General features: G+C 40.1%; 2 protein-coding genes and 1 long non-coding RNA gene across 3 annotated transcripts in view; 2 read left to right on the top strand and 1 right to left on the bottom strand.

The window, feature by feature from the left end:
• LOC134798948 (uncharacterized) overlaps positions 1-18,294 on the top strand; it is a 283,510-nt gene that overhangs the window by 155,373 nt on the left and 109,843 nt on the right. The window lies entirely within an intron of this gene.
• Positions 4,334-9,169, bottom strand: LOC134798918 (BTB/POZ domain-containing protein 2-like). The gene is made up of 4 exons (XM_063771344.1): positions 8,195-9,169; positions 7,335-7,788; positions 6,925-7,071; positions 4,334-4,837 (listed from the first exon to the last, which is right to left on the bottom strand). Exons 1-4 carry the CDS (start codon positions 8,956-8,958, stop codon positions 4,679-4,681), a joined length of 1,524 nt encoding a protein of 507 aa, XP_063627414.1. The 5' UTR covers positions 8,959-9,169; the 3' UTR covers positions 4,334-4,678.
• Positions 14,099-18,294, top strand: part of LOC134798991 (ras-specific guanine nucleotide-releasing factor 1-like) — a 77,802-nt gene continuing 73,606 nt past the window's right edge. The window contains exons 1-6 of the mRNA XM_063771416.1: positions 14,099-14,149; positions 14,287-14,443; positions 14,624-14,823; positions 15,076-15,316; positions 16,025-16,197; positions 16,811-16,926. Of these exons, the coding sequence (XP_063627486.1) occupies positions 14,099-14,149; positions 14,287-14,443; positions 14,624-14,823; positions 15,076-15,316; positions 16,025-16,197; positions 16,811-16,926 (938 nt within the window). The remainder of the gene's footprint in view (positions 14,150-14,286; positions 14,444-14,623; positions 14,824-15,075; positions 15,317-16,024; positions 16,198-16,810; positions 16,927-18,294) is intronic.

Genomic DNA, 18,294 nt, shown 5'->3' with positions numbered 1-18,294 from the left:
ACCTACTATTAGTATTTGGAGCTTAATTCCCACATTATTCTACGCATCGTTGGCATTAAACACACCCGAAAAGTGTCGAAGATACCTTCTTTTTCTTTGTACGGTTTTTCTAAATTGTTTTTTTCATATATACAATAAAACGATATAGTCAATCGATGTTTTTTATTCACGAAAATAAATACTGGCTATAACAAAATTTAACTATGTATTTTTTTTTGTTAAATATTGGTTATTAGTTATTCTTTTACATTTTTTATTAATTGCATGTAGCATTTTTGTGACACTGTTTAGCGATACAATTATATTATACACACTTATAATTTCTTATTAGTTATTATACAGGGGACAATTTTAACCACCAGCCATATTCTGTGTAGCGATTTTATGTCATACTGAACAACTTTTATTATAGGACCAATGCTGAAATCGCGAAAAAAAAAATAGTAGACTTCATCATCTAGACGGCAAATAGTGGCCACTATTTTCTGTTTAGGTGCTAAAGTCAAAAGTATTCGATTAGAAGTACCCGATTCGAACTATAAGATACGTCAATTAATAGATCGATAACGATATGGATTAGATATGTCAGTGTCAAAAATGTGACGTTTCTTCAAACAAAAACGTCACTTTTGACATTGACACATCTAATTAATCCATATCGTTTCAAGATCTATTAATTGACGTTTCTTATAGTTCGAGTCGGGCCGTATGTCAAATAGATCAAAAATTGGGGAATAAGTAGGACAACAACCTTCATTATACAGAAATGGATTGGTTTATTCGACAGGCCAAAGGTATGGTGCCATCTTTCCGAGCGATGGCGCCATACCTTTGGCCTACTCTCGAGTAGATGGCGATACTTTTTGACATTTAACAGATTTAACACATATCAGTGAACAATTAAGGATCAATGTCAAATGGCGTTCTAAAAGTGTTAATCATTTCATTTGTGCCGAAAATTACAGTAAATGTACCGTCTACATAATTTACTTTTCATCACACTCGCTCAGTAAATGTGGATTTGCACGCAGGTTTAGCGGGAGTTATAGAAAAAGCGTTCTCCCTAGGGAGTTATGAAGTTTCTAGTGCCATAATTAACAGTTTTTTGTCTTTATACTTAATTTTTGTATCGCAAGTGTGATGAAAAACATTGTGTGTAACTCGGGGCGTAATAATATTGCAAACTCAAGTCTATAAATCGCTCCGGCAAGCCGTCGCGATTTAACTTACTCTCGTTTGCAATATTCAACTTACGCCCCATGTTGCACAATGTACTATTACAGTACATATGGTGCTACTTTACTTTACCGCACTAGTGCGATAATGAGCACATTACGTAACTATGTCGAGAAATTAAAGGGCCATGTACTGTAAAACGTTGTACGATACATGTGCGAATAGATAATTCGCAACTCGTGTCGATTTAAATTAAGTACTCCCTTCGGTCCTGTTTTAATTTATCGCCACTCGTTTCGAATTTCCTATTTTTCGCACTTGTATCGTAATGTACGTACAGTCAACGGTAAAAATATGGGTGTACAAATCATCTCAAAAATATGTCCCATAACTCTTATGTCAGTGAATTAAGAACTATGGGTCATATTTTTGAGTAAGTTGTCTTCACCCATATTTTTACAGTTGACTGTACTATTGACAATTTTAGTCTAAATTCTCTTTGATGTTAGCAATATGTTGATATGTTTAACTTTATGCAATCACGATTAAAGGAACTATGATTTTTAGTAAGGTGGGTTATGTTTACATATTTCAGTCAATGTTACTTCTATAGATTAACCTTTTCGACGCCGTGTCAAACACAAAACCAGTCACTCGGACGCCACGTCACCGACGTGTAAAAACTGAAATTGAACTTTATGCATATGCACGTAGGTCTATGTTGCTCTGTGGTCTGTGACCGATTAATCCGTCTTTTGGCGTTGGACCTGCGGTGCGGATATATCGGTCATAGGCGTCCAAAAGGTAAAAGGTATGACGATTATGCTCATGAATGGAATCATCAAGATATTTTCTCTGAACAAATATTTTAGTTTTATTGCAACATTGTTATTTCTACTCAGTTTAAGAGAAAAACACATTTTAAATACATTGTTGAAAGCTTTCGCTGCGTTTCCGTCGTGCAAAAATAAATCACATTAAAAGTAATAGGTACAACGGCAAACTTCGGGATATTTAATTTATGTTCTATTAGTATTAAAAGAGATCGTGATTCCGAGTAGAAATAACATAAAATTCACAGAAAATGTAACATTTAAAAATATATTTTTTCAGAATAAGCGCCTAAATAATTGGAAGTATGTACAAAAACATAAATTTATATCAGGAGTTGTAGATCTAATAATGTATTAAGATTCATAACATTTTATCCTTGTATCGGCATTTTAAAAATAAATAATTTGATTAATGTTCTACGTTACAAAATCCATTGCACATCAATTCACGTACTTTTTAAATACCAACTCGTTGAAATGAGACAGCATGCCTAGAGAGAAACGTATAATAACCGATCTACGACTTAGGTCATAAGGTTTCTTTTTCTATGACAAGTCATCAAGGTTCTCGCGGCAATATTTGTTGCCAGCGATGCTTTTGTAGGTTTTACGAATTTATCTAATAATGATAATGTAACGAGCGGACCGGATGACACACCATTGTCCACAGTTTGGTTCCAAAACAAAAGACAGAACCACAGACAAAACTGACTTTGTGACTAGCTGAATTTCGAACCCACACATAAGTACTTACAGTTGCGAATGTGTGCGTGTCGTGCGAGAGCACGCGGCAATCGGCGCGTTAGAAAATAAGCTTTTTCTTAGTAACGTCAGGCGTGGCTCACTCCGCGATTTCGTCGCTTTGCAACAGGTAGCTACAAGTACATCCGTCCCACACCAATTTTGGTGGCTAGCCATAAGCCGCGCGTGGCGCTGTCGCCACCTAGCGGTCATATCTGTCCTAATCGTAACAGACGCGTTTTGTTAGAGAGTGAATCTTCTCTCTAATTCTTTAAGTCTTTAAGTCTTTTAATTTTGTGTTTGGAACAAATATAATCTATGGATTTTACTATGCTCTGCTTAAGACGAAAATGGTGGACCTGCGCGAAATCGGCTTTTAATAAGCCCGCTCCACACTCGTGCGCGAATCGCGGCGCGAAGCCGTGAACGCGAGTGTGGAGGGGGCTATACAAACGTAGTCCTCATTTTCCTCTCTGGATATTAACATTATTGAAAATATTTTGACACAATTTGTTGTAGACCAACCACAGCTGTTTGTTTTTTTTTCGATTTTTTTATTATTCTAAGATTTAGGAGCATTTCAAATATTGTAAGAAATTTGTTTTTACGCTCCTAATTTTTACAATAATCAATAAATGTAAAAAATCAAGCGTAGGTGCATATAGTCTGACAAAAAAGAGTAGAAATAAAAAGTGGCAATACTGTAGTGTCGTCCCGTTTTCTTAGATTGATTTGAAAGGCGCACTACAGTATTGCCACGTATTAATTTCTACTCTTTTTTGTCAGACTGTAGCTAAGGATAATATACATCGAATTATGTAAAAATATTTTCTACAATGTCAATATGCAGAGAGGAAAATGGGTCCTACGTTTGTATGGAGAAACGGCCATCCCCTTTCCTATTAAATGTAGAATATGATGGCGGGTATCTGTCCGTCCTCGACGGAGGTCCCTTTGTTGTTTCCGGCCGCGTACGAGAACTGGAACACCACCATCTCGTTGTTGCAGTCCACCGAAACAAGGCGTAATACTAACACGAATAATTTTATTAGGTGGACCTTATGACTTAAGTCATAAAGTTTCGATTTCTATGACTTGGTTCTCGCGAGGATATTTTTAGTCAGCGATACTTTTCTAGCTTTTAAAAATTTATCTAATAATGATAATCTAACGAGCGGACCGGATGATACACCATAGTCCACAGACAGTTTGGTTCCAAAACAAAAGACAGAACAGACAAAACTGACTTCGTGACTAGCAGAATTTCGAACCCACACATACTTACAGTTGCGAATGTGTGCGTGTCGTGCGAAAGCAATCGGCGCGTTAGAAAATCAGCTTCTTAGTAACGTCTCTTTTAATTTTAATTTTGTGGTTGGAACAAATATAATCTGTGGATTTGACTACTCTGCTTATATGTAGAATATGATGGCGGGTATCTGTCCGTCCTCGACGGAGGTCCCGTTGTTGTTCCCGGCCGCGTACGAGAACTGGAACACCACCTTCTCCCCGTTGTTGCAGTCCACCGAAACAAGGCGTAATACCAACACGAATAACTTGAGGTGGACCTTATGACTTAAGTCATAAGATTTCTTTTTCTGTGACTTCGTTCTCGCGGCAGTATTTTTCGTCAACAATGCTTTTTTAGCTTTTACGAATTTATCTAATAATGATAATCTAACGAGCGGACCGGATGATACACCATAGTCCACAGATAGTTTGGTTACAAAACAAAAGACAGAACAGACAAAACTGACTTCGTAACTAGCAGAATTTCGAACCCACACATACTTACAGTTGCGAATGTGTTCATGACGCGTACACGAGAAAATCGGCGCGTTAGGAAATCAGCTTCTTCTTAGTAACGTCTCTTTTAATTTTAATTTTGTGGTTGGAACAAATATAATCTGTGGATTTGACTACTCTCCTTATATGTAGAATATGATGGCGGGTATCTGTCCGTCCTCGACAGAGGTCCCGTTGTTGTTGCCGGCCGCGTACGAGAACTGGAACACCACCTTCTCCCCGTTGTTGCAGTCCACCGTGACGCGGCGGAGACCTTTGGTGCCGTAGTACGAATCTGTGCCCTGGAAATGGGGACATGGTATGTTAACAAGTTGCTAGTTGTTAGCATGAAGTGGTATCCAGATGGGACTGATCAATTAGGTCGATTTGATCATAAACTAGTGGCTCTGTGAGCTGTAGACCTCGCGAGCAGAGCTTGAAATAACATGGTGCTAAGAGCTTTAAATACACCGTGTTTTTTTTGATTTCCGTTAATTTCAAGGGTGCATTCCTGAGCTTAAATCAAGTAACTTTCTCAAAGACACCGATGTTCTAATTAAGTCCATTTCGGAGATAATCCATAATTTATTTTTTTACTATAAGGCCTCTACAAGCGTGTACACTTGCCTTAGGGCCGGCTTACATATTGATTAGTGTTTAGAATGAGTTCATACATTTGCTACTAAACTTAAGTACAATCTCGGTCGATGATGTACGAAATGACATTGATATGTCACAGATTTCAATTGTTTGGTTGAGTTAAATGTAATGCCCGTGTTACAACAACGGTATATGCTACATTTAATTACTTTTTAAACAAAAAAAAAAAACAAAAAAGAAAACAAAAAAAAATTTTTTTTTTGAAAATTAACTATGCCATTTAGTTCTTATAAACGTACTTAACTATACCCCGAAGTTAACGGAATTCAATAAAAACACGGTGTATAGTAAATTAAAGAAAAACAATACGAAATTTATGTGTAAAAAAATACAAAAAGTTATAATATCCCAGCATACAATTACTGGGGATCGAACCCAGACCCTCTGTGCAAACAGAAAAAGCGAACGTTTACAAACTGAGCCAAATAGTTCTTAGATGGGTTGACGAAATTTAGCTACTGCTTCTCAAATTAAAATTAGTTAAAATTAAATATCTAAATACCGCCTAAACCAGCGATAATTTTTTTCTGCATTTTTTGCTATTAACTCTGTAAACATGTCTCAAAAAGAAAAATGTCTTATGATATCGATACGACTATTTGTTTAGGCGCCAGGTATCACGACTCCGCCATTTTTAAAAATTTCCAAAAACCGGATTGACAAAAAAAATTTATTTAGTCATAAAATTCGGTCACAAAATTTCACGAGAATCGGTTAAGAATTGCGACCTGTAGAGGAGAACATCCGGACATACGAAAGCAAAATGCCCGAGTCAAAACGTAGACCTTCGCTTCGCTTCGGTCAATGATATTGGCGTCAATCTCCAAAAAAATTTAATCACCAATTTTAGATTTTTGGTGAAATTAGAGCCCTCTAAATTGAAAAAATGCCCCAGAACGAAAATACTGGCCTCACAAATTGGTATTCTTGCGTCCGCACCTCATTTTATCGGTAATATCGGTCATTATCGGCGGTTGACTTCGGCGAGCCAAATTAGCATTTGCGTCCGCACGTCCTGATTCGATCGGGCAATTAAACCAGATTGGCGAAAAATTTACTAAACCGGATACGCCTTGACGTCGGCAACTGATAGCCCACTGAAGCCCCGTCCAGACGGAATAATTTTTCGCCAATCTGATTAAATCACATCGGGCCGGTGCGGATGCAAAAGCCAATTTGGCTCGCCTATTTCGACCGCCGATTATGACCGATACTACCGTTAAAATGGAGGGGCGGACGCAAGAATACCAATTTGTGACGCTAGTGTTTTCGTTTGGGCGCATTTTTTTAGTTTAAAGGGCTCAAATATCACCATAAATCTAAAATTGCAGATTGACGCCAATTTTCATTTGTGATCAAAGCAGTCGATTTGATCATCCCGTCTGGACTCCACTGTAGTACCAAAAATTTGTGTAGGAAAGGGATTTGATGTGAATAAAGGTGCGACCACACACCGCTGGCTAAAAACAATGACGGTACGGAATCGCAGAAGCGTACCGTTTTTATCGCATGCTCTCCACACCGCTGCTTTAAATACGCCGACGGTGCGAAATCGCAGTGACGATACGACCGAGGCAATGCAGCCGCGAGTGCGTTTACTTCACCCGAGGCACATATACACAGATAGCTGCTTCGCGCGGCAATTTCCCTGTGAGGCGACTAGTTCTGGGTGGACCATTATATTTGTTAAAGGCAATTTTCTTCTGCTGTCTGAGTAAAAAAGTATTACCTTGAGTTTAGCGCTGGCTATGTAGGATGTGTTGGGCAGTATCTCGACAGGCTCCTTGAACATGGCGCGGAAAGTGTCGTCAGTGCCGTCGCAGCAGAACGTCGTTGTGTTGGAGCCGCATACCTTCTTTGTTGCTAGGTGAATTATCTGAAAGATAAAGATGAAAGTGTGCCAATTACCTACACATCTAATCATCTTAATTTCTTATGTTTTTGGCAAAACATTCATTTTTGGTAGGTACCATCACGCTCCGCGATTTTTATGCCACTTAGGGTCCTGACGTGGTCCTAACTAAATTGGTTATCAATACTTGCACTAAGGAATGTCCAGTTTAGCTAGAACCCTAAATGGCTCAACAATCACGGAGTGTGACTGTACTTTTCTTTCAACAGGAAAAGTGTTTAACAAACCTGCAGATGTACTTCATACTCCGTCGGCCCGAAATACGACCCATACAGTCCAAAACCGACTACAAATATTCTTTGGTCCACCGTAAACCTAATCCGGTCAGTAGTCCCGCTGTAACCCCATCGTGACTCTGTCTGTGGAAACCTGTTCACCGTTAACTCCTTCCCTGTCATACAACATCTTGGTGTGTCTAGAAATCCAACATTTGGTTTAGGATTTACGGTAAAATAAAGAAAAAGTTGAACAATTTCTCGGTCATCGAGTAGACCACTCTGTGCAGGGCCCATTGCAAATTCTTCAACAGACATAAGTGGAAATCGGATAGCGTTGAAGGCTCGTCCGAGTGATGTGCGCTGGTTGGTGGGGGTTACAGGGAGTTGTCTACGGATGCACTCAGCTTCTGACCAGCGCAGTACCGCTGAGAATATTTTGGCTTCTCTAATGCGTAGAGTGTCTCTGAAATCACAAAATATGCTTTTTATATCCTGTAGTTAAGTTTGTTTGACAATTTATAGTGTTGAAATAATATGGGGGAACTTCTATAAAACCAGTCTGGATTTGGCATATAACCTATTTAATCAAATATATGATGAATTGATGAATAATTAAATTTACGTGAGTGACTACCTAAACCTACTTATAATATTATATTATTATTTAACAAAATTTGGAGTAAAAATAAGTCTTTTTCAAATCAGTCAAAACAAAATAGTGATTTTTTTATAAAAGAAAATTAAAATAAAGAGTGAATAAACTGAATTGCAAGTTATTTTTTTATTTACTTTAAAAGAAACACAAAAATTAGATAACACAAATATATTATTCTATTCCATACATAGCTGGACAGTTGAAAATAATTTACCTTTCTAAAACTGCATTCAAGGTATCTTGATCAATATCAGTAAAACCTTCAGCATTTAAAGCGTCAGCTGTATTCTTATCTATCATCTCCAAGCAGAGCGCAGCTAGTTGTGGCTCATCAAACAGCCGCGCTTGTGTCAATAACAGGAAAGCATTGTCCGTACCCAAGTTACTCTTAAGAAAATCAACACAATGCTCCTCTAAAGCGGCCACCGCATACTTCTTAGCAGTGTACAGAGTTGTCATTACACTCTCCGGACCGATTCTAACTTCATCGGAGTATAGGAACTTAAGTAAATGGAGAAACGCCGCCGGCTCCACATCGGGTAGCTCTATTTCGTCAGATTTGGTTGCTAGGACACCATTGAACATCACATCGAAGACCGCACTGCCGACGGAGAGGACGAACTTATGCGCGGGTATGACTTGCTGGTTCGCCTCCCTACCCACGATAAAATGGACGTCGCAAAGTACTTCGTTGTTGAAGAGAAAGGACAGCCGTTCCTTGACGGTCGTTTTGGTAGCTTGCCAGTTGTGTAATCGGCCGCCGCTGCTGTTCGTAGGTTGAAGATTCTCGATTGCAGACGACGACGCGATCGGCTCGCAAGACGGCCCGCTTTCTTCGTCAGGCGCATTGCTCCCTTGCCTCGCCTGCTGGTTAGAAGGCAGCATGTTCTGCGGCGGAGCCTCATCCCCGTTGCCCCCATCATCCAGCCTCACGTTAAGCAATCTATTTACTACATCATTCTTAAACACAGGAGCCATTATAAACTTCACCCGTCGCACATATCAGTCGAAAACGCCGGGCGAATTCGCAATTGGAACCTAAATTGACGTACTGACAGACTATTACGTGAATATTGGAATAAATTGGTGTCAATTTGGGATTGTAATGACCAAGAGTTTTGTTTATTTATGTACGAAATGTCTCGACAAATTTTAGTTTTATGACACAAGTGACAGTGAGCGAAATGAAAAAAAATGTTGCCAGTACTTTAGTTTCAAAAACTACCATGAGCGCATATTAAAATTATATTTATTTTGCACTTGATTGCACACGGAGTAAATTTCGTATAGTGAGCATAGGGAGGAACAAAGAGAAGTATAAAACAGGGACCGTGCGCATTGGAGGGTCTGCCATCTTATGGCCTGAATCGGAAACAAACATGTACATTGCCAAAGCAAGTGCTATCTACCATCTACTGTTCTCGTACGTTTTCTTGTGTACATAGTAGGTTCTGCCATCTTATGGGCTACACCAGAAGCATAAACTTCACATTTACGCCTCGCGCCAAAAATTTGACGGCTCCTATGCTCCTACCTATATTACTTACTTTACTCTTTGCTCCTATCTCTGCCAAAACTATAGACGTCTGTAAACCCGATTTACACATTGATTGAATTTACACATTAATACGACCGGTTTTGATACGACCCTGACGATCGCCTTGGTGATTGGCGTTGGCGCGCATCTCACGCACGAATTTCAATTTCTCGTGCACCAATCAGAGCGAGCGTTCTTCAAGGTCGTATCAAAATAAGATCAAATCCATACTAAGCTGTTAAACTGAATCAGGCTCCTATTCTAATCAGGTTTCGCCAATTTTATTAAAGGTACGTTATTAAGTAAATCGAGAATATTTGTAATGGATTTTATCGATCGACTTCGTTAAACTTTAATGACCAAAACACTGACGTATAATATCTAAGGACGGGCCTTACGGGCATTAAAAGCGGTGTTACTCACGAATTCCAGCCAATCGTGCAGTCTAACGCAACTAGTTGCGACCAATCGCGCGTGTGATGCAAACTCATCAACCAATCGCGTTGTAGCGGTGTCACACCGCTGTACTCGTACTGTCATGCCTCATTATTATTACCCGCGCACATATACACACACATCTAGCTACAGTATGGAGTTCTTCTGAAAATGAGTATATGTATAGGTTTTTAAAGGGTCGAAAACGCGTATGTAAGGCTGCGTTTCTACCAAGTTTCTACCAGAGGTGTGCGAGGATCCGAAGCGCCGGCGAGGGATGTGTTTGTTAAACACCAATAGACTATTACTACCCAAGTAGCATTGCAAGCTGTATATAAGCTGTATTAAAGTTTATTTGTATACTATAAGCTGTACAGTTAGGCTGTACAAAGGCTGTATAAGCGCTTATACAGCCCTTATAAGTAAAAAAAGGGCCCAAATTATACAGCCTTTGGCGTTATTAGAGCTGTAGAGTAGCTGTATAAGCAATACATAAGCTGCATAATAGCTGCATTACAGCTATATTTCGGTGTAACAGGAAACCTTAACACTACAGATAATCTCTTATAAGTACGATATAAGAATATAAGTTTTAAATGAGTTATAAGAAAGAATTACAAGAGAATAATAATCATTTAAGAAACTAAAATGTCTTAATCTTGTTTATTCGTAATATAGTAATGGCGACAATAAAGTGTTATAGTAGATGGTAAAAGTAAAAGTAAATATTATACAGGACTTGAATGGAATTTTACATTATTGGTAAGTGCGGATTATTATTTATTGTGAACCTGTGTATCTTTTCTGGCAAAATATTTACGCGCCTGCAAAATAACAAAGAGAAACCATAAGGAAAATATCAAAAATCGGCAAAGTTACTGTTTGTTTTTAAGGTTAGAGTATCAAAAATATTTATAAATATTAATTCTAAGGCTAAACAATTTATTTTAGCTGGTAATCATAACACGGCGTTAGTCTGCTAAATATTTGCAAGTATTTCTTTAATTATATTTACAAATACGTTTTTTTATTTCTTGTAAAATGGCGACAATTTTTAAACAGCCTACAGGATAGTTGGAGAGCATTATAATCTTAGTAGCTGTACTGTGTAATAAATGGAGTGTCTTTTACAGCTTTTGTAATTAAAACAGCTTTATAATAGAATATTTGTATTCGTTTGGCTGTATTTCGGTACTCCGTACATAAGTTATAATTCTCTTTAGAGATCCGTATAACAAATAAAAAACCTGTACTGTAACTGTCATTCATTAAAAACATTCGTAAAAACTAAAAAACTAAAACTAGTGCCTACGTCAAATCATGGGATTAGTTGTCAAGCGGACCCCAGGCTCTCATGAGCCGTGGCGAAATGCCGGGATAACGCGAGGAAGAAGAAGACTGTAACTGTCATATATTCCTTTAGTTTTATAATACACTTATTTTCAGAAATCATTACACTACTATACTTATACGAGTGTAAAATTACGCCAAAAGATTGTTATAAGCGACTCTATCAGTAATACAGAAAAAAGCTGTACTATAGCTGCCATTTATTCATTTGGTTTTATAATACCCTTACAGACAGAAGTTATACAACTACTATTCTTATAGGAGAGTAAGATTACGCCATAAGAAATAGCTTTAAAACGGGGTTGACAGATACATTTGTACAGCTACAAGTGCCAAGTGATACTACAATACAGCCTGTATACAGCTTTTACGATAAAATTAGCTTGTAGTGTTTCACAACACTTAATGTTTTAAAACGGAGTTGACAGATACTTTTGTACAGCTAAAAGTGCCAAGTGTTACTACAATACAGCCTGTATACAGCTTTTACGATAGAATTAGCTTGTAGTCTCTCACAACACTTTTAGTTTTATAGTAGATTTTTTATATTCTGATAAAGCACCCCATGCTTCCGCAGAATCCTTTATAATGATTTTATACAGCTTGAGCTGTATAATGTCTGTAAAGTACCTGTTCCGTAGAGGAACAGATTAGTATTAATTACTTTCTATGCATATTTAAATAGGTATTTTTCTTACATACAAAGCAACACAATTAGGAAAGAATATATTTTCGTGTAGTAGCTAGATATTTGAACTGGCAACTGCATTTATCTCAAAAGCCCTTCCGGCGCGACACAACCGCGCCACCTAGCGAGGATAAAAAACTCTCTTCCTGCCGTTAAAACAAAATGGCCGCGATCGACCCGCGCTCCGATTAAAATAATTCATATTTCGGTTCCCGTCGCTGCGATTTAAGTGAAAATCAACCAGAGACTAATTAGTGACCCAGTGCCCCTTATGGATATATGCAGCTGTCGATAAAGCAGAGGATTTCCCAATCATCATACATAGACCACCACGTGGTACGCCAAGGTGCTGCTGGATTTATGTAAGTTGCTCTCAATTTATCTCGGCTACATAGTTTTTTGATCCGTTCGATCCGGATCTTTCTTTCTCTGGTTGTGTTGCTCTTGTATTTTGTGATTTTTGCGGTATTTCGTACCCAGTTTTTTCGTTTAGACACGTTTGTAGTTCAATTTAGTATTGTCATTGTCGCCATCTTTGTCTCGCAAAATGGTTCCTAACCCTACAGACGGCAATACTGAAGCCGACACATCGTGTATTACACAAGACATATTCGAACGAGATCTAATTCTCGACGAATTAAAGAGAACGTTACAGTTCGCAGCGACAAATACAGATCAATTTCGTTCAAGAACGACAGATTTAACAGTGCATCAGCGAAAGTTTACTAAGATTCAAACTAAAATCGAAAAAGCGTTAATTAAATTGCAAAGCTTCAACAAAGAAGCCAATATTAAGATTCGTAACGATTTTAATGACTTGTATTACGCGATAGTTACACATTTAAATAACCTAAAGGAGGTAGACGTAGAAAGGCGTCGCGCGAGCCGCGCGCTTACCCCCAACGAAACGCTTAGCAACGATCGTCGAAATTTACCAAAATTATCGCTTCCCGAATTTCACGGCGAACCGACTGGTTGGCCTGCCTTTTTCGATTTATTTCAATCGCTGGTACACAATAACAATGCCTACACGGATGCGGAGAAGTTTAGGTATTTGCTCCTTTCTGTCAAAAACGAGCCACATAATTTAATTAAATCAATTCCCATAACGGAAAGTAATTATGCAATTGCGCTCGATATTCTAAAATCCCGTTATGACAATAAACGCATTATTGCATCACAACATCTAGATAAGTTGTTCGATATAGATATTTGTTCCGCGCGATCAGCTGTTGCCATGAGAAATTTACTTAATGTTTATCACGAAAATATAAAGGCGCTCGAAGTCATGGATTTTCCGGTTAAGGAATGGGACTTCGTTCTGTTAAATTTATTATTACGTAAGATTCCCGTGAATACGCGAAAAGAATATGAACGTTCCTTAACCAACCCGGGCGAAATACCTAAAGTTCAGGGCCTAATTACTTTCCTCGAACGCGAACTTTCAGCGGAACAGATGATTTCAGTTTCCCATACACAGTCCACTCGAAACAATTCCTTAAGTAGTAAAAATAATACAAATATAAATTCAAATCAAATAACACCCAAGCGTGTTTTTGCAACAAGTACGGCGTCAGCTCAAAGTCGACCTTATGTCGATACAAATAAGGTTCGAGCTTGCTTGAAGTGTAAAGGAATGCATTCCCTCAATAAATGTTTAGAATTTTTAGACCTATCGGTGAAAGATAGATTTGCATTTGTTAAAACAAATAATGTATGTTACAATTGTTTATGCCCCGGGCACGACTTAAGGAATTGTAAATCAAGTTTTAAATGTCGTAAGTGTAATAAACGACATCATACTTTAATTCATATAGAATCAAACATTCCACAACCGATTATCAATGAAGCTACGGATTCAGGTGCCGTCTCGCTCGCTCTTACGGAGCAGCCCGGCCCTAGCAGCCCGTCGGCAGTTCACGGCGTGAATGAACAGAGTTTAGGTAGTTTAGGGAAACAACCTAGCACGGTTTTATTATCAACGGCGTTGGTTGACCTTTATTACGAAGGCAACAAAGTTGCGACGATTCGATGTATGGTAGATGGGGGTTCACAAGCAGCTCTGATTACAGAATCGTGTATGCAACGACTCAATTTACCGCGACAACATGTTAGCGAGCCGCTGGTCGGTGTCGGCGACTTGCCGCTGGAACCTAGGGGTACCTTCGTGTGCTCAATTTCGCCTAAGGGCAAACAAAATCCAATCATTCCGTTAGAGGCGTCTATTCTGGCGAAGTTAACCCGTCAAATGCCTAGTGTACCACTAGCACCTCTCGCTGATTGGCCTCATTTGCAGGGACTCGCTTTAGCCGACCCTGAATTTCACAAACCTCAGCCGGTCGACATGATACTCGGCGAGGACATTTTCATGGATATTGTTCGCGATGGCATTGTCAGAGGTAAACCTGGCACGCCCACCGCAATTAATAGTGTGTTTGGTTATTTGCTAGGAGGTAAAGTGAACTTTACTTCCAATGTTTCGACTCCACGCCATACTTGCTTTACGTCGTTTGACAACGACAATCTTCAGAAGTTTTGGGAGCTGGAGTCAGTACCAGAGTTGCGGAGTTACACTCCCGAAGAAAAGCTATGCGAATCCTTTTTTCAAAAGACGCATACGCGTGATGAAACAGGGCGATACGTGGTCGCTCTGCCATTCAAGCCCGATGCACCGCCGCTCGGCGAGTCTCGGCAAATTGCCCTAGCACGATTCCATAAATTGGAATACCGTCTAGAACGTAACCCCCAGTTGAAGGCGGATTATCACGCTTGCCTCCAGGAGTACGTGGATCTCAACCACATGGAGCTCGCGGACGATAACCCCCCCGCTGGCGCGAGTTATTACATACCCCACCATTGTGTGTCAAAAATTTCCGAAACTACACGCACACGCGTAGTTTACGACGCTGGGTGTCGCACGACAAGTGGACACGCGTTAAATGACACTTTGTTAACAGGTCCTAAGTTACACTTAGACATTGTTGACGTTCTTCTAAAATTCAGAGTGCATAACATTGCATTTTGTTCCGACATCAAACAGATGTATCGCAATATTCTTGTGCGTGAAAGTGATAGGGATTTTCAGCGCATCCTTTGGCGCCAATCGCCCGAGGAGCCTCTGCGCGATTATAGGCTTCGTACCGTTACCTTCGGTATAAGTAGTTCCCCTTATCTCGCCTTGCGCACAATTAAACAGCTAGCTCACGACGAAGGTGAGCGTTTCCCGCGCGCCTCCCCAGTCTTACTCAATGACGTCTTTGTTGACGATGTGGTAACCGGTGCAGATACCACAGCCGAGGCTCTCGCTCTGCAGCAGGAACTGATAGGTATTTGTGCCACGGCCGGGTTCGAATTACGTAAATGGCAAAGTAACTCGCCAGCTATTCTCGCTGTTACGCGATCCCCAGATTCTCATGGTGAGCGGCGCGAAAATGTTCATTTTGCCGAAATGGAAAATGACAAAGGGGTCAAAGTCCTTGGACTTCAATGGAATCCGGGATCAGACTCATTTAGTTTCAAAGTACAAAGTACTTCTCGGGCCTGTACGAAGCGGGCTATTCTCTCGGAAATTGCAAAAATTTACGACCCACTCGGGTTATTATCTCCGGTGACATTGTTTGCCAAACATTTAATTCAATTGCTATGGTTAGCAAAGGTTCCTTGGGACTCCGAAGCCCCTATCGATATAGTTAACTCATGGACGAGTTTTGTTAGCGAGCTCCCGCTCTTATCTCAAATTTCATTTCCTCGTCATATTTTTAATACTGACGACTTCGATTCAATCGAAATTCACGGATTTGCAGACGCAAGTCAAATTGCGTATGCCGCCTGTGTTTATATACGTCTTACGGACAATACCGGTAAGGTTCAAACTTATTTAGTCATAGCTCGAACCCGCGTAGCTCCACTTCGGATTTGCCTTACTATTCCGAAAATGGAATTAATGGGATGCGTGATCCTGTCAAAATTGATAGAAAGAGTAATGCGCATTTACGGTGATCGCATTCGCCCCGATCAAGTGTACGCGTGGTCAGATAGTTCCGTCGCGCTCGCGTGGCTTAAGTCACCCCCGCACGAATGGAAAACGTTTGTCTCTAACCGCACCAGTGAGATTTTGTCCCGTGTCCTGGCGAGATGCTGGCGTCACGTCCCGTCAGCTGACAACAGCGCTGACCCGGCGTCGCGCGGTCTGCTGCCCGCCGCGCTCGTACAAAATGACTTGTGGTTCCATGGTCCTACATGGCTCCAACAAAGTCACGACTCCTGGCCTATACAAAAACCGGTAGTAAACACAACGGAAGAAAAACGTAATAAAATTGAATCAACAAATATTAATTGCGCATGTGTTTCCACATTGCCTACTTTCCCGGACGATGATACTCTTATTACGCGATTTTCGTCGCTAGGTAAATTAGTTCGCGTCACGGCATTAATATTTCGTTTTTACCACAAATGTAGAAAACATAAACAAACGCTCCCTGAGTACATCACCGTACCAGAGTACCACTTTGCATTAAAGCGACTTATATTGATTACGCAACAACAAGTGTTCGAAGACGACATAAAAAATATCTCGTCAAATAAATCCCCTTCCTTACGTTTGCGGCGTCTCGCGCCTATTCTAGATAGTGAGGGATTATTACGCGTCGGCGGACGTATTCATAAATCATTTTTACCTTATGAATCAAAACATCAATTAATTTTACCTAAAAGACATCCTCTTACAAATCTTATTATTGACGATACTCATATACACGAATTGCATGCCGGTCCGCAGTGCGTGCAAAACTCGCTCTTACAGCGATATTGGATTATTTCAGGTCGCGATATTGTGCGTCTACGCGTGCATCGTTGTATTCCATGTTTCCGCGCACGCCCTACCCGCGTGCAACCTCGCATGGGCATGCTTCCCTCGGTCCGCTTGCGCCCCGCGCGCGTATGTAGTAAAACTTCGTGCGATTTTTGCGGGCCATTTTACGTTCGCGCTAATAAAGTTCGTAATGCAAAAATAATAAAATGTTATGTTGCGGTTTTCGTATGTATGAGCGTTAAGGCTGTACATCTTGAATTAGTTTCCGAACTTTCCACAGAAGGTTTTTTAGCTGCGTTGCGACGTTTCACGTCCCGCCGAGGATATTGTACAGATATATATACCGATTGCGGACGTAACTTTGTTGGTTGTAATAATTACCTTAAAGAATTATACGCGTTCTTACGTAACGATTCGGTCATGAGCGCTCTCAACCAACAAACTTTAAAACAAGGATTAACTTGGCATTTTCAGCCACCGTATGCTAGCCATTTCGGTGGACTATTCGAAGCGGCTGTTAAGAGTTTCAAAACCCATTTATATCGCGTAATAGGTACACAGACGCAAACATATGATTCTATGCACACGCTGACCTGTCAAATCGAAGCGGTACTTAACAGTCGTCCTCTCTGCGTGTTAAGTTCAGACTCTTCCGATCCGTTACCTCTTACGCCGGCTCATTTCTTAATCGGCGAGCCCTTAACGGCCCTACCGGGCGTTTCTTTGATCGACGAAAACCCTAGTCGTCTTACGCGCTGGCGCTGGGTACAACAAGCTGTCCAGCATTTCTGGCGTAGATGGAGTCGTGAATATCTCCATCAACTGCAGCAGAGTACAAAGTGGCTTCAAGATCGCGGTCCCGCCATCCGTGAAGGCACTGTTGTTGTGGTATGCGATGACCACTTGCCGCCGTTACAGTGGAAACTCGCGCGCGTTCATGCTGTCCATCCGGGCACTGATCACGTTATTCGCGTCGTAACTTTAAAAAGTGGGAACACATTGTTCAAACGACCCGTAGTTAAGGTCTGTCCCTTACCCTTAGAATAATTTCTACAATCGTTACGACTTTTAATGTTAGCATTTAAGTTAGGTATAAGTTTCTTTATCTTGTTGAACTTTCGCATGTTCTTTTAAAAGACACTACGTGCTTTTAAGGTGAGCGGCATGTTCCGTAGAGGAACAGATTAGTATTAATTACTTTCTATGCATATTTAAATAGGTATTTTTCTTACATACAAAGCAACACAATTAGGAAAGAATATATTTTCGTGTAGTAGCTAGATATTTGAACTGGCAACTGCATTTATCTCAAAAGCCCTTCCGGCGCGACACAACCGCGCCACCTAGCGAGGATAAAAAACTCTCTTCCTGCCGTTAAAACAAAATGGCCGCGATCGACCCGCGCTCCGATTAAAATAATTCATATTTCGGTTCCCGTCGCTGCGATTTAAGTGAAAATCAACCAGAGACTAATTAGTGACCCAGTGCCCCTTA

This window comes from Cydia splendana, chromosome 17 (genome assembly GCF_910591565.1).
Source record: "Cydia splendana chromosome 17, ilCydSple1.2, whole genome shotgun sequence".
Classification (NCBI taxonomy): Eukaryota; Metazoa; Arthropoda; class Insecta; order Lepidoptera; family Tortricidae; genus Cydia; species Cydia splendana.
This window is presented reverse-complemented; position numbering and strand designations above follow the sequence as displayed.

Bases quoted from the DNA above. Each gene is read 5' to 3' on its own strand.
- LOC134798918 (XM_063771344.1), bottom strand. From the start codon at position 8,958: ATGGCTCCTGTGTTTAAGAATGATGTAGTAAATAGATTGCTTAACGTG. The intron at 7,789-8,194 runs GTAAATTATTTT...TTGTGATTTCAG, and splicing joins TTGAATGCAGTTTTAGAAAG to AGACACTCTACGCATTAGAG. The intron at 4,838-6,924 runs GTAATACTTTTT...CCCCATTTCCAG, and splicing joins TAGCCAGCGCTAAACTCAAG to GGCACAGATTCGTACTACGG.